This window comes from Plecotus auritus, assembly GCF_963455305.1.
Source record: "Plecotus auritus genome assembly, chromosome: 4".
Taxonomy (NCBI): domain Eukaryota; kingdom Metazoa; phylum Chordata; class Mammalia; order Chiroptera; family Vespertilionidae; genus Plecotus; species Plecotus auritus.
In genome coordinates this window covers 136766427-136790976 of record NC_137775.1, presented here as the reverse complement: position 1 = coordinate 136790976, position 24550 = coordinate 136766427, and the positions used below count along the sequence as shown (strand labels likewise).

Genomic DNA, 24550 nt, shown 5'->3' with positions numbered 1-24550 from the left:
TCTGGGGACAAGGGTGGGTGGACAATAATTACCTCATCAAAATAAATTAATAAATTTAAAATGAGGACGAAGCTTCACCTTGTCAAACCACAGATAACCTCTCGGAGAGTCTCCCTGGTTCTGCAAAGCCTCCCCTATATGCTCCAAAACCCAGGAGCTCTCAGGCCCCCAGCACCTAAATCTCTCCGATACCAACCTCAGGGTGGTATTTGTTACTCTCCTTTAACACATCCTCCTTTTTTTGCTCTTCGGGGACAGGAACTATGGATTTCATTCAGGGTCCTCCACCCTAAGAAATGTGCCTGACGTAGCGGGAACTCAAAAGACATTTTTAGAATAAATAGAGTGAAGTGTTCTTCATCATACAATAATTTTTAAATGACCCAAGGAATGTATTCATTACTTTTTTATAAACGGGTGTTCTTTAAAAGTTTTATTTACAAAAACTTTTACAAAAAAACAAACAAAAAAAAGGATATAATGCTCAAAACTGTTTAAGTGTAAGCCCTCTGAGAAGAAGAATTTTGTCTGTTTTATTAGCTGCTGTCCCAAGCACACGTGGGCTAGTGTTTAGCACACAATAAGTGCTCAGTAAATGTGTTAAATGAAGATCCTTGGCTATAAAGTAGTCTACACAATGACCAGTAATCTAGTTCCTTTCTCTACTGAGTTTTTAAGTTTCTTTCTTAATTTAATTAATTGTGGTAAAATATACATAACATGAATTTTTAACTATTTTTAAGTGCATAGTTCAGTGGCATTAAATACATTCACACTGGTGTGCAGCCATCACCACCTTTCTCCATTCAGTTTTTAAATTTTTAACCCCAATCTGCAACATGGCATTGCAAACCATTAGAAAGAGAAAAGGTGAGTTTTTATTACGTGATTCTATATGGGTATGGAATTAGCTGCTTTGTTTTCCACCTCTTCCCATTATAAACTAGCACCCGGGATGCTCCCTTTAGGGATGTCTCCCTTTCTTGGTCTCCCTCTTGCTCTCTGTCTCTCTCTTCCTTCCCCCACTTTCCCTTCCCTCTCTTTTCACCTTCTCTCAACCATTTACCTATTATTTACTTTCTATCACTTAAATTTAACTTTCTCATCAAATGTTAGAGTGTGAAAGGGCTTGAAGTTTATATTATCCAAACCCATTATTTTACACTAGGGGCCCAGTGCACGAATTCGTACATCTTAATAGGAACTGTGGGCCATGAGGCTGCAGTGGACACAGAAGCAGGTGTCAGCCCATCCTCCACACTCCCGCCCAGCCCTTCCCGCTGCGGTCCCTAGTCCCCTGTCTGCTGGCAGCCCCACTCCCGCTGCTGCCACTCCCATGCGCTGACAGCACCAGCCCCACTCGCACCTGCTGACGATGCAGAGCGATTGGGGCTGGTGCCAGCAGCAGGTGGGAGGGGGCCAGCACTGTCAGCAGGTGCAAGCGGTGTCTGCTGCCCCAATCGCCCCTCAGGAGCAGGGGTGGTGGAGAAGCCCCTCAGGAGCAGGGGGAGGTGGAGAAGCCCTCAGGGGCAATTGGGCCGGCAGCCACCGCTCGCACCCACTGACGGCGCCGAGCAATCGGGACTGGCGCCAGGCGCCAGCAGTGGGTGTGAGTGGTGGCTCCGGTGCCAGCAGTGGGTGCGAGCCCTGGGTGGGATCACAGTGCGCAGGAGCAAAGAATTTTCAGTAGCCACCAGAGGCTCGCCCCGATGACAGCTATCAGCACCCCGCCTTGGTCTGGCGCCCCCACTCACCAGCTCCACCATCCTGCCGCGGCCGACGCCCGCCATGTTCCGCGCACGCCCCCCTGGTGGTCAGTGTACGTCATAGAGACCAGTTGTTCGGTTGTTCTGCCATTCGTTCTATTTGCATATTAGCCTTTTATGATATAGGATAGGAAGTAAGGAAGTCCTTTAAAAAGATGCATGCATTGTCTCAATAACAGCAGATGCCCAATCAAGATGTTAGAACAAATTTTCTATCTACTCATCCACCAAGTCTGCAGTCCCTCTTCTCTGTGTATTGCTTGGGGTAAGTAATTATAAAAGTATCTGCATCTGAATGAACATTTGTGACTACTATCTAATGTCTAGATGTATATGGGCATGTCTGTGTGTGTCTGTGTGTCTATGCGTGTGTGTGTGTGTGTGTGTGTGTGTGTGTGTGTGTGTGTGTGTGTGTGTGAAGGGTCAAACTAACCCAGAGTTTGTTTAGGATTCTATCTGAAGGCTTAGAATCACCTACTAATAGCAGAGAAGGAGAAAATATTTTTAACTGACAATCCAAAGTGGGATATATGAATTGATCCTCTTAATTGATTCTTATCCTAGTAAAAAAAATAAATAAGCTGACCTTCTTGAACAGAAATAAGGCTCTTGACTTTGTTGACTCAATAAGAACAGCTCACCCCTGAGTTCCCTAACTAGCTGATCCCTCATCCAGTTGATACTGACATGACCTCCTGAGGAAGAACCTGTTCCAACCACTCATGACAATGAACTTGGGAACCATGAGCTAGAGTGTAAGCTCCCTCAGGACAGGAACCACATTATGCCTCTTTCTTCTCCCCCAACGCCTAGCAGAGGGCTCGGCACACAGCAGGTGTTTAAAACACATCTCTCTACCCCACCCTCTCTCTCTTCCCACCCATACATTTGCCCATAGAATCACAGGGCTCCTTCCCTGTCAAATCTCACTGTGAGTTATATTTTCAATATGACAGGGGAGGAGCGATGTGACTAAGAGTGCACTGACGTGTACATCTGGGAGTACATACAAGGGTATGCACAGGGATCATGCTATATATAAAGACCGTGGGTGTCTATATGTGTTTGCCTGTGAATAGGTCATGCCTCCCTATGTTATAAAAGCAAAACTAATGGAACTATTTAATTCTTGGCTTACATGCACTTTGTGCTTCCTAAGGGCAAAGACATTTCATGGCCCTCACTACCTTACCTTATATAATACATTGATTAGTTCATTAGACATTTTTTATTCCATACGTATTTATTTATTGGCAGGCTCTACCCCCTGGAAAGTCAGCTTCTCCATAATGCCCAGCCCCAAAGCCTTCAATAAATATTTGTGGAATGAATGAGGATGTCCTTCATATCTATAACCTCAGTATCTACCACAGTGGACAAAGTAAATACTCAAAAACATATGAAAATAATGTGTGTGCACTTTGGTCAGCAGGTCTCAAAGCGAGATGCCAGCCACGTGAAAATACCTTCCTTCTCAGGGCTAAGGTGACGTTCTCAAACAGGTCTCACCTCAGGGAGATTCCAAAATGACTTCCTGTTTCTTTTGCAACTCAGGGGATCAATATACCAGCTTCTTTTCCACTCTATCCCTGCCCCAACAGACTATGGTGACAGTAGAGTACAGTGGGTGAGTTCCCAAACCTGGAGCCAGAGTTCGAATCCAGCACCTTCACGAGACTTGGCAAGTTCATTGGCCTTTCTGTGCCTCCGATTCCTCAATTATAGAATAAGGATAAAATAACAGTAACAGAGTATTATTATTAAGAATAAATTAGCTAATACATGTAAAACTCTTAGAAGAGTACCTGGCATCAACATTGGCAATTATTACTATTAATCATCTTTCCCACCAAGACAACTTTGCCAGAAACTTATAATGAAGTTGGGACAGGGAAAGGACAGAGAAAAAGAGAAGCATGTAAGAATTCTGTGAGTTAAAGATGGGAAAATTAATAAAATATAGACGTAGCATAAAATTAAAAACTTCTTCCCGAAAACATTCAAGTAGCAATGTTTCTTCACAAGTGTAGAATGATATACTTAAATTTAAGCCCAAGTCAACATGTTTAGTTATCCTCACCTGAAACAAAGTATGTGCTTGGTCTTTTTAGAGGCTATGGGCCCACGTAACACTCAAAACAGATCTTTCTGTGATGATGGGCAAGTTCTCTAATCTGCACTGTCCAATACCATAGCCACTAACCACACATGGCTACTGAGCATTTAAAATGTGGCTAATGTGACTAAGGAAGTGAATTTTTTATTGTATTTACTTTTGATTATTTTAAATTTAAATAGCCACATGTGGCTCGTGGCTACGCTACGGGGCAGCATAGCTTCAGAAGACTTGAGTACACAAGCTCCTTGACTTGGCTCCTGCCGGCTCTCCTGCTCCTGGTCTGCTCCTCTCCTTCACCTCAGAAATCACACTCACAAAGCCAAGCAACTACTGTTTCACACTCCCATGGCTGTGCATGCTCTGGCCTCTTTGCCTGAAATGCCCTTCCTCTCCAGCCACCTCCAAACTCCATGAAAATCTTGATCAGATTTCATTTCTCTGAGGCAACTCTGCTTCACCCACCTCCCGCCTTACCTCATCCCACTGCTGACACAATCTATCACTGCCTCCTCTTTATTTTTCTGAGTGTATCTGTTGCTCTCACTATCCCATAGTTGTCATTTATTCTCTGTGGTGTTAACAGACTATGGGAATTTTGAAGACTGAGTCTCATTCATTCCTTCATCCTAGTGATGTGTGCCCATCACATAATATGTGCACAGCAAATATTTGCTGAGTACATTATTAATTTGTGGATATGTATAATATTTTATTAAAATAAGGGTCAAGCTATTGACAATCACTCTGTGATTATGGAAACTATGTAGGTCAAATTCTATTATAAGGCCTGTTATCAGATAATTTTTAAAAGTTCTTAGACTCTCAATTGAAGATCTACTTATTTCAAGTATAGCGTTTCAGTACAAATCAAAGTATTTAAATGTTCCCTGGAACAAAATCCTACCTGTAGCTGCTCCTCCTAAAGGTCTGGAAGTCTCTTGGATTTCAGAAACTGATCCTGTCATTGATCTGCCCCCTGTGCTTGCAGTGACTTACTAGGGAGACATGGACAAGGTTGAACAGCAAGAAGACAGAGGACCTGATTATGGGCACAGTCATATGGGAATTCAAGGGTACTCTATCCTTGCTACACCCTCTACCCAATCTTACCTCCAAGAAGGAAAAGATTAAAATATAATCTAATGTGAAAAATAATGATTGTGAGTGATTTGTATCTGTTCGATGATATATGTTACCCACCCTCCCCCCAAAAAAAAGTATTGTTTCCCTTATTCCTTAACAAAGCTTTTGCTCCAAAAAAAAAAAAAAATCTTTCTTGTTAAATCCTGTAGCATGTTACAGTATTAACCTGCCCTGAGAGCCACGCTGGTTCTTTGTTTTTTTTCCAGTGTTCCTACAGTTAGAAAAAGCACTTGATAGATACATTTCTGTGAACCTAATTTGTATGACATATTTCCCAAGTAGCACCCATCTGGTGGCTGTATTTTACAAATGATTATCTTTCCTGCCCTCCAGGAACTTACAGTTCAGTAACACAAACAAACAAACAAACAAACACACAGTGACCAGAAATGTGTATTTGTGGGTACAGTCACAGCAGCTAGGCACTGAAGACATGGATTTCAGAAAGAACATGAGTCCAAAGGACTTCAAATCAAATATAGATCTGACTTTTGTTTTCTCTTTTGTTTGTCATTTGTTGTTGTTGTTGATCCTCACCTGAGGATATTTTCCCATTGATTTTTAGTGACTAGAAGGGAGGAGGAGAGACAGAGAGAGGGAAACATCCATATGAGAGAGACACACCAACTGATTGCCTCCTGCACAGGCTCTGACCAGGGTCAGGGATCGAGCCTGAAACTGAGATATGTGCTCTTGACCAGAATTGAACCTGGGACCCTTCAATCTGGGAGCCAATGCTCTATCCACTGAGTAAAACTGGCTAGGGCAACTTTTGATTTCTTATTAATTATGTGATTTTGTTTTATTTTTAAATGCACAAACAGCACTTTCTAATGTAATGAACATTAATTTAACAAATGATTGAGTTCTCAGGGGCTATATGATCATTTAGATAAATCTCTAATTTTCCCATGATGTTTCAAAGAAAGACAAAGGCCTAAGATATCTTTTGAGGCTGATGATGAACACTGTGAGATAAAAATCTTTCCCTAAGATGCCCTAGATCTAAATATAGGGATATTCATTTCTTTTTCTAAAATTCCTTCTAAAATCTGCCCATTTGGGAAGAATACTGATTAAATCTAGAAATTATATTCATTATATTATTGGAATGACTTGTGAATTCTACTAATAAAAGATGCACTTATTTCCAAAATGTTTCTATTGCTGCTTATAGAAGATCTGGCTTTCAAAGATTCTGTTTTGAGGTTAAAAATTAAGATAGTGACCTTAAGCCTCTGAAGATTTGTAATGCTGACATGCCATCTATCTCAATAATACCCAACAAGAATGTCAAATGGACAGAACGGCCATGGTGAGCGGGTGCTTGCAACTGACAGTGATTGCTATATTTTGGGTGATGGGGAACAGGATGTCCATTAGTTGGAGTGAAATACAATGCCCTGCCAACTCTAGGTATCAGTGCATTCAATCCCCCTGCTGTGCCATGTCCATTTTCTGTTGCTGCAATTAAAAATTGGTCAATACACAGTCAAAATGTTGTACACTCCTCCCTTATCCCTTTCCCTGTCACTGTGTTTCCAGCTCACCGGAAGAACATGTCACTATGGTAACCAATCCCTCTGGTGCACAGACCAAGTCAACCTTTCTAGCTGGATTGCTAAGCAGAGCAACAGGGAATCAAAGCCCTCATTGCAACCATCAGAAGCCATGAATGCCACCCTCCTTTTTTTAAGTGGGGTTAACCAATACCAGATGGAAGGACACCTGTCTTGTTTCAGGAGACGTTCAAGGCAGGAAATTCAAGAATGTCCTTCAGTAAATCCTACCAGTGTTTTTATCAGTCATTATTAACATGAATTCTTCCTCACATTTCGGCTAACTTCCTAACATTCCAATTTTAATGAAAGCAGAAAATGAGGGATAAAACAACACTTTATGAATCTGAAAATCTGAAAACTACTATAAAGTCACCCATGGTCAAAAACTATTCTGCTTGCTCTTCTTTTCCCAAAATCCAAACCCAAGTTGCTCTCCTCTGGAATTCTCTATTATCCATATGTCTTTACAAAGTTGTAGAGCTCCAGATGGGTCACCCTGCTCTAAAAAGTGCCTAACATGAAACAGATGTGATGTTTATAATATTAACACACTCGAAGCCAAATTAGCTAAAATCCCTAGTCATTCTACAGAACCTACAACACAAGCATTAAGATGGGTTCTGTCTGGACTTACCTCACCTAAGTCTGATTGGCCACCTAGACCAGACCTACTGCTTGTCATTCTTAAACAACTGACATTTTTATTAACAGTTCTTATCCATTTCAACATTTTTATAAATTAAAGAACATCTGTCCTCACAAATTATATTTTAAAAAAGCATCAAACCTCCATTATAATATTAAGGGTCTGTTTTATATCTTGGCCTCAAAGGCTGCTGATAAATAACATCGTTTTCAGCTTACCACCACCATTTAATAGTTGAAAAGAATGAAACATAGCAGGGAGTAAAAGAAGACTCTTGAGATCACACCACATCTTCCAAGACATAGCTACCATAGAAGAGCAATATTAATATATATCCAGCCCTAGCCAGTTTGGCTCAGTGGATAGAGTGTCGGCCTGCAGACGGAAGGGTCCCAGGTTTGATTCTGGTCAAGGGCACATGCCTTGGTTGCAGGCTCAATCTCCAGTGTGGGGCAGGCCAGAGGCAGCCGATTAATGATTCTCTCTCATCATTGATGTTTCTATCTCTCTCTCCCTCTCCATTCCCCTCTGAAATCAATAAAAATATATTTAAAGTATATTTTAGTGGGTTAATGGAACAGGATGGTCCCCAAAGTATATGTCATGCAAAATTTACAAATTTCATTTTAAAGCAGACTTTAAAATGTATGTGATCATACTAAAGTATCAAATTTTTATGGTTTGTAAATACAGGTGTGTTTTTTTTCCTGTTTTGGTACACTTTGGTATGGTATTCTTTTTTTCTCTGCAGTGCCCACTTTGTTGTTACCTGAATAACTACTTTTTTGTGCTTGTTAGACCCCGCTAAATATTGCATGCACAAAAGTCATTTGTCAACCACTTTCTCAAAAGGAGAAATCAAGAATTGTGGTACGATGCCACTGGTCAACAGGCTTTGAGCTGCCATAGGGCAGGAGCTGAAATCTGTTGATATTTATATGACCAATGCCTGCAACATGCCTGGTAGAGTACAGCACTTTAGCAAACGTTCCTGGCATCCGTAAGGCCTTCTGTTTGAGATGTTCCCCTCACTTTCCCTTGACGAATCAGTTCAACATCTAAAAAGATTAAAACTATGAGTCTGACTACCGCAACATATCACTCTTAAAGGGCTTTCTCTGTTAACAGCACATTATAGATTCCCTGTCTTTTAAGAGACTGATCCAGCATTATCCTACCCTGGACCATGAGAATCTCATCAGACAAATGCAAGACAAGAGGCGAGTAGGGAGGGAGAGGTAAGCCTCTGTCACCAGCTATTGGGAGGCAAGTTGTGGCCACTCCAAGGTTTGGGAGAACCTGATAACCTGACGTCCTGGACCCAGGAGGCTTGCTAGACCTCCGCCAGGCTTAGGAGGGAGAGGGCTGCCGGGCCTAGCTGGGGCCAGGCTCTCCGCAGCGCCACGCCTCGCTGCTGGTGCTTACCTTTACGAATGAGAGCGGCGATCTCGGGGTCGAAGCCCAGCCGGTGGCACTTTCTCCAGAGGCCCATGTTGGTGGAGTTGTACTGCCGGCTGCATTCGTCAATGGGGCTCATGGCGAAGAGCTGCCTGCGGTTCCGGGCCCGGAGGAGTTTGCCCTCCCAGCGGTCCAGGCGCGAGCGGCTCGCCCGGAGCGGCAAGTTGTTGTTGTTGTTGTAAATGAAGCCAGGATCGATCCGGCGGGTGTTGAAGGCCTTGCACCTGTCCCTGTGCTTCCTGGCGTCCGTCTCGTACCAGTGGTCCGAGCAGATGGCCACGGCCAGCATGCCGAGGGCGCAGAGCGCTAGCGAGAGGCCCGTGTAGAGCAGTAACCTTCCGGCAGCCATGCCTCCGCTTCGCGGCTACACCATGGGCATGATCCGCCGCAGCTTCGCCTTCCCTCCGCGCGCCCGGAACAAAGCGGCGGGCGGCCGAGCCAAAGGGGGGAGGGGGGCAGGAGGGGACTCGCGGCGGCTACCCGTCACCCCCCGCCTGCCTGCGCGCGGCTCCCGGAGTACTGGGGTGGGGGCGGGCAGCCTACAAAGTTCTGATCGGGAGGGGCTCTGGCGGGCTCCTGGGCATCCTTCGGGGCAGGTACAGCTTCGGGCGGCAGTGAGCAAGGCAAGGCCGCCTCCCCCGCCCCTCTCTGCCCCGCAGGCAGCGATTGCTCGGAACCGGCCGAATCCGCACACAGCTCCGGGCGCCGCAGCCCTCCGGCCGGAAACTAAACACCAAGTGCCCTCGACTGCAGTGGGGTTGCTGGGCTTTCTCTATGAAGGCGACGACGGGGCCCACTCACCCAGCTTTCTTGGGGTGAGGGCGGGCTGTCAGGAGGCGCTACTCAATGACAGGATGCACTGAACCCCCGCGAAGCGGCCGGTCCGCTAAGGAAACCTCTAGATGCCAGGCTGGCTGCCCCGAGTCTCGCCTATGTCTCCCTCTCAGCGACTCTCCCCCTTCCGGTCTGCCAAGAAATATTTTTTTCTGAGTCGGGTCTTTTAGAAATCTCCGTCCTCCGGTCACCAGCAGGTGCCTTGCTCTGTCTGGCCAGCACGCTGCACTCAGAGGTGGGCTCCCCGTGGGCGCACGGTCTTGGCCGACCTTTCGTAGCGAGCTCCTGGTTCTGCCTTTGGCCTAGCCATTCAAGCCTCCCCTCGGGCCGGACGGCGTTACCCGACGAACCGTGTCCCGGGGTTTGCGGCGACTGGGGGGCAGCTAGCTGGCGCAAGGGGTAAGCTGAGCCGAGGATGGCGCACCCGGCAGGGCGCACGGCACGGGATGCGCAGAGCTGGGCGCGCGGCGTCTTCAACACCATGGACAGGTCGCACGATCTCGGCGCGCAGCCCGCCAGGCAGCCAGTCCCCCGGGCGTCATGCCGCCTGCCTCTGCGCTGTCTTCTTCTTGGAGTGTCCGCCCGGCCTCCTCCAGGCCCGCCTCTCTTGTGCCGCCGCCTCACTTCATCTGGCTCCCGTGGAGCCCGGGAACGTGCTGCCCAGGTGCAAAGAAAATACTGCAGGCACCGAACACAGAGGCCCAGCCCTTCAAAACAACCCGCCCCTTCCCTGCCACCTGAGCCCGGCGCTCTCGCACCGTGTCTGCTTTGCCCAAGTACGGTTAGCTGCTCTCAGATTGCACCATTTTCTACGCAGCCCACCCAGGGCCAAGACGCCGGCTCACTCGGCAGCGTGCAGAGAGTAGCGTCCTGACCTCCGCGTCCCACGATCAGGCTTCCTGTGCGCGGTGGTCGCCGAGGTGGATGGGGCGAGGATGGGGGAGGGAGGCTGAGTCGTTTGCCTTCCCCTCCCTGCCTCCTCTAGCCGCCGCGGCTCCGGGGCTTCGCGGGCTAGGCTAGTGCTGGGGAGCGGGAGCCGAGGCTGCGCCCGGAGGGCTGGGGAAACCGCCTGGCCCGGGTGCGGGCGCCGGAGGAAGCCACTGCTGCGCGCGCTCTCTCGGGCGCCGGGCGCTGCAGCCTTGGCTAAAACCCACAGACGAGAACACGGAGCGTGCAGCCCTAGGCTAGTGATGTCATCCGTGCAACGTGAGCCTCATCTCTTATTTTTCTAGCCTCCTTAAAGATAAACTGCACCATTTCCCAGGCACGAAATGTCTAAGCCTTATTCTTTGACCAGGCAAGTCAATGGTGTTGAAATAGGTATGTGCCCATCACATCCATATTTATGCACATATACATATATGTGGTATGTAGCATGTTTGCATGCATTATTATAAATTTAGGAATGTAGCCTCCATCTCTCCCGTTTATCTCTCCAGTGGTGGGAAATTCCCTCAAATCGGCCACAGTTCTTTAAAGAAAAGACTGCTTATTGCGGAGTGGGCATTCTGGGAGACTGAAGTTCGCTGAGTCCCCGGTTTGCACCGCTGATGTCTTGGATCCAGTTTGATCTTTGTTTTCCCCAGAAAGCCTCCGGCGCTGTCTCGCTAGCTATAGGCGTTTGCTCCAGAGGCTGATTGAGTCCGCAGGTTATCACCGCCAGCCCCACGCCAGCACCAGACTCCCCGACACACACCCACTTCCACCTCCCTCCTCAGAAGGAAAAAAAAAGAAAGAAAATTGGTCCCTTCAAGACAAGAGGAGAATTTTAATTGAGAAGGTGCTTAACATATTTTGAAAACGCTCGGGGGTTCGCGCTTTGAGGAGGGTAGTGGGGTTCAATGAAACGTGGGTATGGAAATTTGTCCTTATCTGGGTGGCAGCTGAATTTAGGCTCTGCCCAGGCTCTGGGAGGTAGTGAGGGACCCCAGACCTTGAGCTGGTGGGCCGCAGGCGCGTCCCACTTCATCCCACTTCCCTGCTCACGTGAGACAGCGCCGCAAAGGGAGCCACCCTCCCAGGTTGAAACCCTAGATTTTTCACTCTAATGCTCACCCCTCATTTTACCCTCACTCCAAAGTCGAGGGCCCACTCTGCTGCGTGAAGAAATGCCCCCAGAAAAAAGAGTTTCCGGCACGCTTTTTTGCACAATGGGGCCTGCAAGCCAAAATGAGCGCACCTCCACCATATTTTTTTTTCTTTTTTCTCCTTCCTGCGTTTTTAAAATCGCCTACAAGGCGTTTCAGTGCCATCTAGTGGGGGAGGGGCGTGCCTCACTCATCCTTGATGCTGCAATGGGATTTGCTGAAAGGACAGCAGAAACTGGGGATGTCCGCGGATCTCGGATGCCTGGCTGGGCAGGGACTGTGTCCTTTGCCAGCTCCGGGTCCCCTGGGTTCCCTAGGCTGATGAGGCGGAGCCAAGAGACTTTGGCCCCAATGGCTTCTCACCTTTCTTTCCACCCTTCTCTTAACAATTCTCCCTCCCCCAACAGTGAAAATATGGAAACAAGGGCAAACATTCAGCACACATGCAGACAATGTCATAAATTTCTGGAGCTATTCTTTTCTGTAAAGCCCAGAGCACTTTTAGACTAACAGGATGCCTGCGTTTGACAGTAGGGAGGAGGCAGAAAGGTGAAATGACATCCACAAGGTCACTCAGGAAATTGGGGCACAGCCAGCATTAGAGCCTCAATCTCCTGATTTGTGACTCTCTTCTCCCCTGAGAACCAGCTGAAAGAGGTGCCCCAGAGACCCCTGGAAGCCCAGGCAGTTGCCCATTCACAATAAATATGCCTGTTAAGTTTGCCTTTATCTTTCCTTCCTCTTACATTATTCCTCTCCTTTCTTGTTACTGTTTTTTAACTTTCTCCTGGCCTGGGCCTTCGGCCTGCTTCCAAGCATGTGCCTAGCCCACCACTCCCCACCCAGTAGTCCTGTGATTTGGCCCTGCTGGGGAAAAGACCCCACTGTCCTCCTTCTTTCTGATCATCATTAAAATTCTATTTTTAAAGTTTTGTCCTTGATGACCTCCCCAAAAGCCGGTGAAAGATGTTGACTTGAGACCTGCTTTCAAGTGCAATTTTCTTGGACAGCCCTACACCATTTGTGGATGACCCTGGTCTTTAGGACTAAAAAGATGGTGAATTCTTCTTCTAGAGTCAGACTATATGACTACATGCCTTTCTTTTCTTAATTGAGTGATTTACCTTTCTTCTGTCTTCTTCCAATTCACTAGCTACACTATCTCTGTATTTCCAACCTAGTCCTTCCCATTTGCACCTGCACTGTTGTAGGATTATAGAATCTCAAAATCAGAAGGTACTTAAGAGTCAACCACACAACAATGCATTAATCTCTCCTAGAACATTTCCCAAGAAGTAATTGACCAGGCTCTGCTTGCCTACTTACCATGATGGGGAAATCACTCTCTGGGCAAGCACCCTGCTCTGTAAGTGGTTAGAAAGTTCTTCCTTATACTGAATGGTATCTAGTTATCCTACCCGTTGGCCTTTGATAAGCCCACAGATACCTGATTCCTCTTCCATTTAATGGTCCTTCTCATACTTGATATCAGCCATTGTTGTCTCCCTAAGCTTTCTTCCTTCCAGGCTTAATACCCCTTGCACTTGCTTGCATTTAACAGAGCTCTTTTATCTAAGTCATGTCAATCGATGAAGAAAACGTGGTCAGTCATTTTTTACATGACCCATATAGAGTTCTAATGATCCTTGCTTTCTCTTCTAGGAGCCTGAAAGTCACCCCTTTTGAATGCTATTCTAGGATCTTACCCCCAAATGACATTAAGATCATGGATTTTCAGTTTGTGAAATCCACATTTTTGAAATTTGGAATTTCCTTTGCAACACACACACACACACACACACACACACACACACACACATACATGCCTTTTTTAAGAAAAGCAACATTTACATTCTCCAAGTTTTCTCTAAGGTCAGCAACAGACATTCAGAGGTATAATTAAAAGTTCTCTCATTTTCCTGGAGTATAGTTCACCCAGAGTAGATAGATGCTTTCCTATGATTTCACCCATTGTGATCTGTCTTCAGTTGTCATATTTGTTCCACTCTACACCCCACCTTCAGTCTGAAAATCACTCTCATTGACATTGTCAATTGGAATAAAAATAAAAATTGATGAGGTGTGCTTTCTCTTTGCCATCTATCAATAGTATGTCACTTGCCCAAACAGAAGTCCTCTTATAGTATATTTGTATTCCTGGTTTCCTAATTAGCTTCACACAACTTAGATATTATTCCTTACTAGAGGCCTGGTGCACAAATTTGTGCACGGGTGGGGACCCTCGGGGTGGCCTGTGGAGACTGGGCCCCAGCTTGTGCCCCCAGCCTCACAGCCCCGCAGCCCCACCTGGCACCCCACCTTGGCCTGGCACTGCCCCCTCACCTGCTCCATCATCCCACCTGTGGGCGATCAATCGGGGCCGGGCCCCAGCCACCGCCGCTGGTCGCTGTCTGAGATCGGGGCCCCTACTCACATCCACCTTGGCCTGGCACCATCCGCTCACCTGTCCACCATCCCACTGTGATCCCGCTTTCGTCGGGGCCCATCAGGGCCAGCAGCACCTCCACTGCTGCCTGCCGCCAGCGCCGCATCGCCAGTGCCTGCTATGTTCTGTGCCTCCCCCTGGTGGTCAGTGCATGTCATAGCAAGAGGTCGAACTCCCGGTCTCCTGGTTGAACTCCCAGTTGAATGACAGCCTGAGGGGACAATTTGCATATTAGGCTTTTATTATATAGGATTAGGGTCATTATAGCAAATGGCTATTTTCATCTCACTCCTGGGTACTCTTTGCTTTTATTTTCTGCTTCCTCCAACCACACCATCATATTTTTTTAAATATATTTTATTGACTTTTTACAGAGAGGAAGGGAGAGGAATAGAGAGTTAGAAACATCAATGAGAGAGAAACATCGATCAGCTGCCTCCTGCACACCCCCTACTGGGGATGTGCCCGCAACCAAGGTACATGCCCTTGACCAGAATCGAACCCGGGACCCTTCAGTCCACGGGCCGAAGCTCTATCCACTGAGCCAAACCAGTTTCGACCACACCATCATATTAATCTTATTAAATTCTAAGTTAACTTTTACTCAAAGTTCTATGGTAGTTCTGTCTTGCCTGTACAGTAAAGCTCTAACTCTTTACCTGGGTACAATACCCCACAAAGACTTCAGTGTCACACCCCCTTAGACACACCCTCTGTTCTAACCAGGCATCCCTCTAAACATGTTTTGAAAATTCTCATATTGGAATCATTCCTCTTGCCCATAAAATATTTAACTACTCTGCTTTTTAAAGTTCTTACAATTATAGTTACCTCATATCAACAGGTCAAGTAAATATCATTTGACCATCTCACTAGAGGCTGAAAAGACAACCAGTTAAACCCAACAAACATTATTGATATTTAAAAGCTCTTCCTAGCCCTGACCAGTTTGGCTCAGTGGATAGAGCGTCGGCCTGCAGATTGAAAGGTCCCAGGTTTGATTCCAGTCAAGGGCATGTACCTTGGTTGCAGGCACATCCCCAGTGGGAGGTGTGCAGGAGGCAGCTGATCGATGTTTCTCTCTCATCGATGTTTCTAACTCTCTATCCCTCTCTCTTCCTCTCTGTAAAAAATCAATAAAATATATTTAAAAAAAAAAAAAAAACTCTTCCTAAACTAAGAATGGTTGAAAATGAATAAGATCATCTTCTGCATAAAGAAATATTTCAAACTCATAGGAATAAAACAAATAACACAACAGAAAAAATGGACAAAGGTTTATATAAATAAAATTTACAGCCCTAACTGGTTTGGCTTGGTGGATAGAGAGTTGGCCTGCGGACTCAAGGGTCCCAGGTTTGATTCCGGTCAAGGACATGTACCTTGGTTGCGGGCACATCCCCAGTGGGGAATGTGCAGGAGGCGGCTGATCGATGTTTCTCTCTCATCGATGTTTCTAACTCTATCCCTCTCCCTTCCTCTCCGTAAGAAAATCAATAAAGTATTTTTTTTAAAAAAAGAGAATCTACAGAAAAAATTCAAATGGAAATTAACATTTTAAAAAAAACTCAACCTCACTAGTAATCAGAGAATGCAATCTTTTTTTAATGCTGCTTGTCACCCATCAGCATAAAAGATACTACATGTCTGTTAAAGTTTGGCCAGGGCATAAGGAAACATGCTCTCACGCACTACTGGTAGGAGCATACACTGATACAATTGGAGATACAATCTGGAGAGCAATTTGGAGTAGCCATTAATATGAAAAATACATGTTTGTTATAACCCAGAAGATGTACTTCTCGGTACCTGGTCTGTAGAAATGCACAGAGGCAAAGAGTATCTTTATTATGCTACCTGTATTACTTCCTAAGTCTGCTATGTACCTTAAGCTAGGTGTCTTAAAATATCAGAAATGTATTGTTGCACAGTTCTAGAGGCTAGAAGTCCAAAATCAAGGTGTTGGCAGGACCATGCTCCCTCTGAAACATGTTGGAGAGGATTCTTCCTTCCTCCAGCTTCCAGAGCTGCTGGCACCCCTGACATTCTATGGCTTATATGCTTCACTACAATCTCTGCCTCTGTCATCACAAAACCATCTTCTCTCACATCATCCTTCCTCTGTCTCCAAATCTCTCTCTACATATAAAGACAATGGTTGCACTGAATTTGAAGCCTACACTACTCCAGCATAACCACATCTTAACTAATTACATCTACAATGACACTGTTTCTAAATGAGGTCACATTTTAAAGTCACAGGTGTTAGGATTTCAACATGTCTTTTGGGGGAACACTATTCAACCCATAATTCTACCTTTTATGTAAAAAAAGGGGGGGGCATTTAGAAATAGGCATGTATCTGCGTATTTGTGCAAAATAAAAGGGTGACGAAAGAACCAAGAAGCCAGGCAAGTAATAGGAAGTTGATAGGAGAAAGCCACTATTACCCTAGGCTGAAGGCAAGCTCACCCCCAACAAAGAGTCCAGGGCAAGTACACAAAGGGAGGCCTACACACAATGTAGCTCAATGTTTAACAGGTAAAAGTCAAATGACAAATTGTTAAATTAAAATGTTCTATTCTTCTACATTACAAATACCTTTATGATGACAAAATTTTCAAATGTGTAAAGTTATGTTCTTTGTACCAGTAAAAGTTGGCAAAATAACAAAGAGAAGCAAATTAATTATCATTGCTCATGTATTAATGGGCCAGCAATGTTCAGATGAGTAATAAAACAAAGACATTCATAATTCATAACTTATAATACATATTTCATTAGACTTATTTTTCTTGACTTTTATTTCAGAGCAATCATTATTATAATCAAGATTTTCACATAACTTTATATTTTCTTGATGGGAATGCCAAATATTTTTGACAACTGTTTTTGATTGGCTGTAGTTTTTAGATAGTTGGAGGGGCTTTTTTTGTTTTCTATTTTTATTTTTATTTTTTTATCTTTATTGTTGGGAGTATTACAGAAGTCCCTCCTTTTCCCCTCAGGGTCCCCCTCCAACCAGTTCCCGTCCCACCCCAGGCCTCCACTGAGCTATTGTCTTGTTTTCTTAAATTAATTTCAATTTGGAGGAACTTCACTCTACTGAGGCAGGAACACTTCCATTGGAAGTGTCAATAAAATTCTTAAAGCAATACTTATGTTTTGAATATTACATGTTATGTTTAAGAATTGTAATGATCACATATGACAAGTTATTGTTAATGCAAAAAATACTATATTACTTTATCATATAAATAATTATTGTAGCCCTAGCTGGTTTGGCTCAGTAGACAGAGCGTCGGCCTGCGGACTGAAGGGTCCCGGGTTCGATTCCGGTCAAGGGCACATGCCCAGGGTTGCGGACTTGATCCCCAGTGGGGGACGGGCAAGAAGCATCCAATCAATAATTCCCTGACATTATTGATGTTTCTTTTTTTTTTTTTAAATAAATCTTTATTCAGATTATTACAATTGTTTCTCCTTTTTCCACCCGGTTCCCACCCCACCTTCTGCCCTTACCTCCCCACCACTGTCCTCATCCATAGGTGTATGATTTTTGTCCAGTCTCTTCCTGAACACCCCCTACCCCTTTCCCCCTGAGAATTATCAATCCACTCCCTTTCTATGCCCCTGATTCTATTATATTCACCAGATTATTCTGTTCCTCAGGTTTTTAATTCACTTGATTTTTAGGTTCACTTGTTGATAGATATGTATTTGTTGTTCATAATTTTTATCTTTACTTTTTTCTTCTTCCTCTTCTTGAAGGATACCTTTCAGCATTTCATATAATACTGGTTTGGTGGTGATGAACTCCTTTAGCTTTTTCTTATCTGTGAAGCTCTTTATATTCCCTTCAATTCTGAATGATAGCTTTGCTGGGTAGAGTAATCTTGGTTGTAGGTTCTTGCTATTCATCACTTTGAAAATTTCTTGCCACTCCCGTCTGGCCTGCATAGTTTCTGTTGAGAAATCAGCTGACAATCGTATGGGTGCTCCCTTGTAGGTAATTAACTGTTTTTCTCTTGCTGCTTTTAAGATTCTCTCTTTGTCTTTTGCTCTTGGCATTTTAATTATGATGTGTCTTGGTGTGGTCCTCTTTGGGTTCCTTTTGTTTGGGGTTCTGTGCGCTTCCTGGATTTGTAAGTCTATTTCTTTCACCAGGTGGGGGAAGTTTTCTGTCATTATTTCTTCAAATAGGTTTTCAGTATCTTGCTCTCTCTCTTCTTCTGGCACCCCCATAATTCTGATGTTGGTATGCTTGAAGTTGTCCCAGAGTCTTCTTACACTATCTTCAACTTTTTGGATTTTTTTTTGCTTTTTGCTTTTTTGGTTGAGTGTTTTTTGCTTCTTTGTATTTCAATTCTTTGACTTGATTCTTGTGTTCCTCTAGTCTGTTGTGAGGTCTCTGCATAATATTTTTTATTTCAGTCAGTGTATGTTTAATTTCTAGTTGGTCCTTTTTCATATCTTCGAGGGTCTCGTTATATTTATCGGCCTTTTCTAGGATATTCTTGAAAAGCCTTAAAACCGTGGTTTTGAATTCTATGTCCAGTCGTTTGTTTTCCTCCATTTCTTTCATTTGTGATCTGTTTCTTTGATGCCACATTTTCACTGCTTCCCTGTCTTGGTAGGGTAGATTTGTGTGCTAGGTTTCCTATATGGCCCAGCGGGTCGGCCTCCCCAGTTAACCTGAGGTGGACACTCTTGGTGCACCCCTTTGTGGACTGCGTGTACAGCCTTGTTGTAGTTAAGTCTTGATTGTTGTTGGTATCACTGGGAGGAATTGACCTCCAGGCCAGTTGGCTGTAAGGATCGGCTGTGTCTACACTGGGAGATTTTCGGTGCTGGAGACAGCCTTATAGGATTAGACTTGCCAAATTGCAGTAGCCTCTGTGCTCAGCTTGGATGGGGTGGAGTCTGAGGGCGGAGCAGACAGTCTTGGCTTCCAGTCAGCCTTGCCCTGGTGCGCGCGTGCGCCGCCAGACCTCTGCCTTCCCTGGCTCCCGAGTCTCTGCCAGAGAGTCCCGATTCCCCCCACAAGAGCATGGGTCCCCAGGGGCTCGCCTGGAACTGGGGTTCAGTGCAGTCAGAACTGGGGCTCAGTGCAGTCAGGAGCTTCTGACTCCCTTCCACTAGGGAAAGCCTGTGGCAACCTCCGCAGCCTTTGTGCACACTGGCGCGCACGCCTCCAGACCCCTGCCCGCCAGAGCTCCCCCGGGTCTCCAAGTCTCCGGGTGCCTTTCTCTCTACCTGACAGTCCAGACTCCCCATGTATAAGCCTGGGTCCACGGGGTTTCGCCCGGGACTGGGAATCAGTGCAGTCAGAACTGGGGTTCAGTGCGGTCGGGGGCTTCCTTCCCCCTTCCACCAGAGAAAGTCAGCCAGGCTCTCAGCCGCCCTTCCTCTCTGCGTGCACAAAGACCCTTTGCCGTACCTCCAATTCTCTGTGAGCTTTTCTCTTTCCTTCTAGTTGTAGAATTTTCACTCAGCCAGCTTTCCTGTGGTTCTGGATGGTGTCCGTTCTTTTAGTTGTAGTTTTGAAATTGTTGTGCAAGGCAGCAGTTTAGGTGCTTACCTATGCCGCCATCTTGGTTTCTCACATCATTTATGTTTCTACCTCTCTCTCCTTCTCCCTTCCTCTCTGAAATCAATAAAAATATATTTAAAATAATATTTAAAAAATAATTATTGTATATATCATGATTTTACTATCTCTTAAAATAATATTTCAATCTATACAATATTTATTAAAAAATTCTTTCAAATATTCCAATGCTAGAATGAAGAAAACCAAAAATTGTGCTATATTACTTAATGTGTTCAAATCTCTCTACAATCAAGACCTTATCTTAATCTATAACGATTGGAAAATAATTACTACAGACATTACTTTGGGATTATTTGCACATAAATCTTCTTTAAAGTCACAAAAACATTTGCATTTCCCTGTTCTAATTTCCTTATATTTTACTAGAATATCACTTTTGATTTACATGCAGTTTATTTCTACTTAGAATACCATTTTTTATTTTAAAAATATTATTAGTCCTTTTAAGTGAGAAATTACCCAACCTAGATCTGCTTTTGTCTATAGTTTATATTAAAAAAATTATAGCTAGCTCAAATCCAAAATTAATTTCATTTTCTACTGAAGACCACATTTTGCTGTCTTTTTGGATCTTCTGTTGTTTCATCTGGCTATTCTAGTATATCTCATCAGCTTTCTAAATTAAATGTAATGGCTTTAACAGCATTTGGTCAACATGTTCGTCATATGTCTTAAGTGGCTATAAGGTCAAATTTAATGTGTTCCATCTATGGATAGATTCAAGACATATCATAATTTTTTAATTTCTCCAAAAAAACTTCGTGACTATTGGCTCAGTGGAGGCCACATCTCTCATAACAAATTCAAACTACATTTCATACATGTCATAAAGAATGCTTCTGAATTTTAGGCCAAAATTCAGGTTAGGTCTAGACATATACTTATAGTTTAAGAGTAATATGAATTGCAAGAGCATAACACTGCAAGACATTCCTCAGTTCCTGGTTCCTGGGTGCAATTACCACCCTAATTCATGTGTAACTCCAGAACCATGAATTGTAACACAAAGAGAAACAAGAAAATGGATGCTCATCATTGCAGGAAAATACTTCCTTATTAAAAAAATCTACCATGCATAGAGGCAGGATTTGACAGGTTAATCATGTCACCTTTTTTTTTATCAAAGTGCCTCCACCCTCAAATCCTCTCAGCACTCCAAAGCAGTACCTATCCCCAACATCTGCAAAACTTAAAGGCATTCAGATGCAGTTGCCTTGTGTTTTGAGGACACAGGACAAGGGGTATAAAGAAGCATTTCCTGGGCCCTATACCATGTTGATTAGAAGAGCAGATGACAAACTATGCTATGCTGGCACTAATGCAGAATCCCAAGACATTAGAGACAAGCATGAGTTCTTCAATACAGCCACTGTGTGTGTGTGTGTGTCTGAGAGAGAGAGTGGGGGCGGGGGCGATAAATGCAGGACCTCTAAACATGGCAGAGACCTTCATGCTAGGCATCTGAACTGGAGGAGCAAAAAGAGGAAAGGGTATTCCTGGGACCAGCAAAAGATACCTGTCTGGCCAGAACTGGAGCCATGAAATGGAGGCAGCTACTGCTAGAGTTGCTACCTGTAGCTGAAAATAGGGGCGAAATACCCTGGCTTCTCCTTTTCTTCTGCTCAGCAACCTCTTGCCAGGACCTCCCATTGGCTGAACCCAGATGGACACCAGCTGACCTGGGAGATTTGGGATATTCATACTGCAAATGCCAGCCCCTTACAGTGGAACAGAGCAAGGAAAATCAAGTAAATCTGAGAGCAAACAGGCTAGAATGGACTGACACACAGTGGAGCTCTAGAAATATTGCCATAAAATCAGGATCAAAACAAGTAGCTCTATCATCACTATTTAATATTTGGATCAATAATAGGGCAGGGAACAGAAATAAGAGTTACAATAATTGGAAAGGAGAATGCAAAAACTATTACTATATGTGAATAGTATGACTAAAAACTCAAAAAATAAACTAATAACTATTAATGTTAATAAGAGAGTTTGATAAGATGGCCTAATATTTTTTAAAATGCACAGGAATCAACATATTCCAATATGATAGCAACTAACTATTTTAAAATATATTGGAAAACTATCCCATTCACAATAACAAAAATATATATATACTTAAGAATAACAGTTGCGGCAGGTAAAGGCATGTACTGGGGGGAAGGGGAGGCCGGGGGGAGGTCAATGGGGAAAAAAAAAGGAGACATATGTACTACTATTTGTAATACTTCAAACAATTTTAAAAAATTTTAAAAAAAAGAATAACAGTTGCAAAGAAAGTGAGGCTTTATATGAAAAAAACTACAAAATTTTATCAAGAGACATAAATAACCTAAAAAAAATATAGAAACCTACCTTGTTTCTGAATGAAACACAACACTGTAAAAAAGTCAATGTTTTACAGAATCATGTATAGATTTAACATACTTCCAATCAAAATCTCAATAGGTTTGCCAAAACCGGTTTGGCTCAGTGGATAGAGCGTCGGCCTGCGGACTGAAAGGTCCCGGGTTCGATTCCGGTCAAGGGCATGTAACTTGGTTGCGGGCACATCCCCAGTAGGAGGTGTGCAGGAGGCAGCTGATCGATGTTTCTCTCTCATCGATGTTTCTAACTCTCTATCCCTCTCCTTTCCTCTCTGTAAAAAATCAATAAAATATATTAAAAAAAAAAAGGGAAAAAGTCTTTCCTGTTTTAAAAAAAAGAAAAAAATCTCAATAGGTTTTATTGGAACTTCTAAAGCTCATCTGTAAAGTATCTACTGGTGGAAATAGTCAAGATATTTTTTGCAATAATCTCTCTTGCATCAGTATTAAAATATTTTTAAAGCAGCAATATTTTAAACAGTGTGATATCCACTTCTCAGACCCTGCATTTCCTCCCCAGAAGCCCCAGAATTTTTAAAAAATATATATTTTATTGATTTTTTACAGAGAGGAAGGGAGAGAGATAGTTAGAAACATCGATGAGAGAGAAACATCGATCAGCTGCCTCCTGCACACCCCCCACTGGGGATGTGCCCGCAACCAAGGTACATTCCCTTGACCGGAATCGAACCTGGGACCCTTCAGTCCGCAGACTGACACTCTCTATCCACTGAGCCAAACCGGTTAGGGCCCCAGAATTTTTAATAAATAAAAAGAATAAGGAAGCTAGTCTAATCATTTGCCAAAAATTGAAGGAGCACATAATTTGTATGAAATTAGACCTCTTAAGATCTAGAAACAGCATCTTCCTAAGCAGGCTTTGACAAATACTGGTGCACTGTGATGCCACTTGACTAGTGCAATGCCCTCATGTTTCCTAGGCATTGACCTCCTGGCCTGAGGAATCACAGTCTATCTGGATGGTCTCCTATTCTATTCCCTGACCTGACATCTCATGAGTCTGGATCCAGTATTTGATTACCTACTATATTATCTGCTAAGCATTGAATATCTGTGTCACCCCAATATCCGTATGTTGAAACCCTAACCCCCAGTGTAATGATACTTGGAGATGAGGCCTTTGGGAGGTAATTAGGTTTAGATGAGGTCATAAGGGGAGGCCCCCAAAGATGCAATTAGACCAGAGCCCTCTCTCTGGCGGGTGCGCAAGCTCTCTCAGACACAGAGAGGAGGTAGCTGTCTGCAAGCCAGGAAAAGAATCCTCACCAGAACCCAACCATGCTGGCTGGCACTCTGATCTTGACTTTCAACCTCCAGAACTATGAGAAAATAAATTTCTGTTGTTTAAGCCATCCAGTCTGTGGTATTTTATTATAACAGTCCAAGTAGACTAAGACACCATAGTTTCCATAGCAACTCAAAGGGAGTGTCTCCACCACATCATGCCTTATCAAGAGAAGTGATCCACATTGCTGGACAAGACAGTTTCAGTTCTAGGATAAGATAAGCCCTAATTCCCCTTTCTAGGTATCGGCATGTCCTGGGATTTTCTGTGTATTGCCAGCAATTCGTTCTCTTTTTTTTTTTTTCTCGCCTTGAGAGCTATGGTTGCTGACCTCCTTCTTTTGTTCTACACTTGCCATGTTCAAGCATTCTTCCAGGTTCTTGAAGAGACATCAGTGAAAAACAAAGGAAGATCCCTGGCCTTATGGAGTTTATATTCTAGTAGTAGGAGATAAAAACCAACTTAATAAACACATCATCTAGTATTATAAAAGGTGATAAATGCTATAGAGAAAATGTAGAATAGGGTGGAAGGGTGCCATGGACTGAATGCTTGTGTACCCCTTCCCCTCAACCCTCAATGTAACTGTATTTAGAGATAGAGTCTTTAGGAGGTAGCTAAGTTTAAATAAGGCCTTATAAAAAGAAGAAGAGATCAACATCTATTTGTCTATCTATCTATCTTCCTTCCTCCCCTCCAACACAAAGGAAAGAAAAGTCATCTGAAGACATAGAAGATGGCCATCTATAAGTCAGAAAGAGTCTTCACCAGGAAATCCAATTGACAACACCTTGATCTGGTACTTTCAGCCTCCGAAACTATGAGGAAATAAATTTATGTTGTTTAAGCCACCCCATCTATGGTATTCTGTTACAGCAGCCTAAGCAAACTGATACAAAAAGGATTCACCTTGTAAAAGAGAAAATGTGTATAATCCTTAGAGGGTACCAGAGAATTCCAATGACTAAAGACCATATTTCCCCACCCCTCACATATACACACGTTCACACACCACAAACTCTCCCAGACAACCTGACTCCAGCTTGGCAGTGAGGGGCCAGCCTTACCAAAGAGAACTTGTGGTGGGAGAGTTTCCATGCCTCCACCATTTCCTGTAGATACTGGCCTCACTAGCAATCACCCTACTCGGTGGAAGAAGTTACTTGCCAGCAAAGGCCTGCACAAGATTTGAAGGTA

The 24550-nt window shown here is 43.9% G+C and overlaps 2 protein-coding genes across 2 annotated transcripts in view; one reads left to right on the top strand and one right to left on the bottom strand.

Annotated features, from left to right (window-relative positions):
• The window catches only part of TMEM178B (transmembrane protein 178B), a 373172-nt gene extending 362499 nt beyond the window's left edge, over window positions 1-10673 (bottom strand). Inside the window, exon 1 of the mRNA XM_080665985.1 lies at window positions 8662-10673. Coding sequence (XP_080522111.1) covers window positions 8662-9043 — 382 coding nt within the window. The 5' untranslated portion in view covers window positions 9044-10673. The remainder of the gene's footprint in view (window positions 1-8661) is intronic.
• A 155-nt stretch (window positions 10674-10828) lies between these two features.
• The window catches only part of MRPS33 (mitochondrial ribosomal protein S33), a 56010-nt gene continuing 42288 nt past the window's right edge, over window positions 10829-24550 (top strand). Inside the window, exon 1 of the mRNA XM_080666342.1 lies at window positions 10829-10848. The gene's annotated coding sequence lies outside the window, so the exon portion shown is untranslated. The remainder of the gene's footprint in view (window positions 10849-24550) is intronic.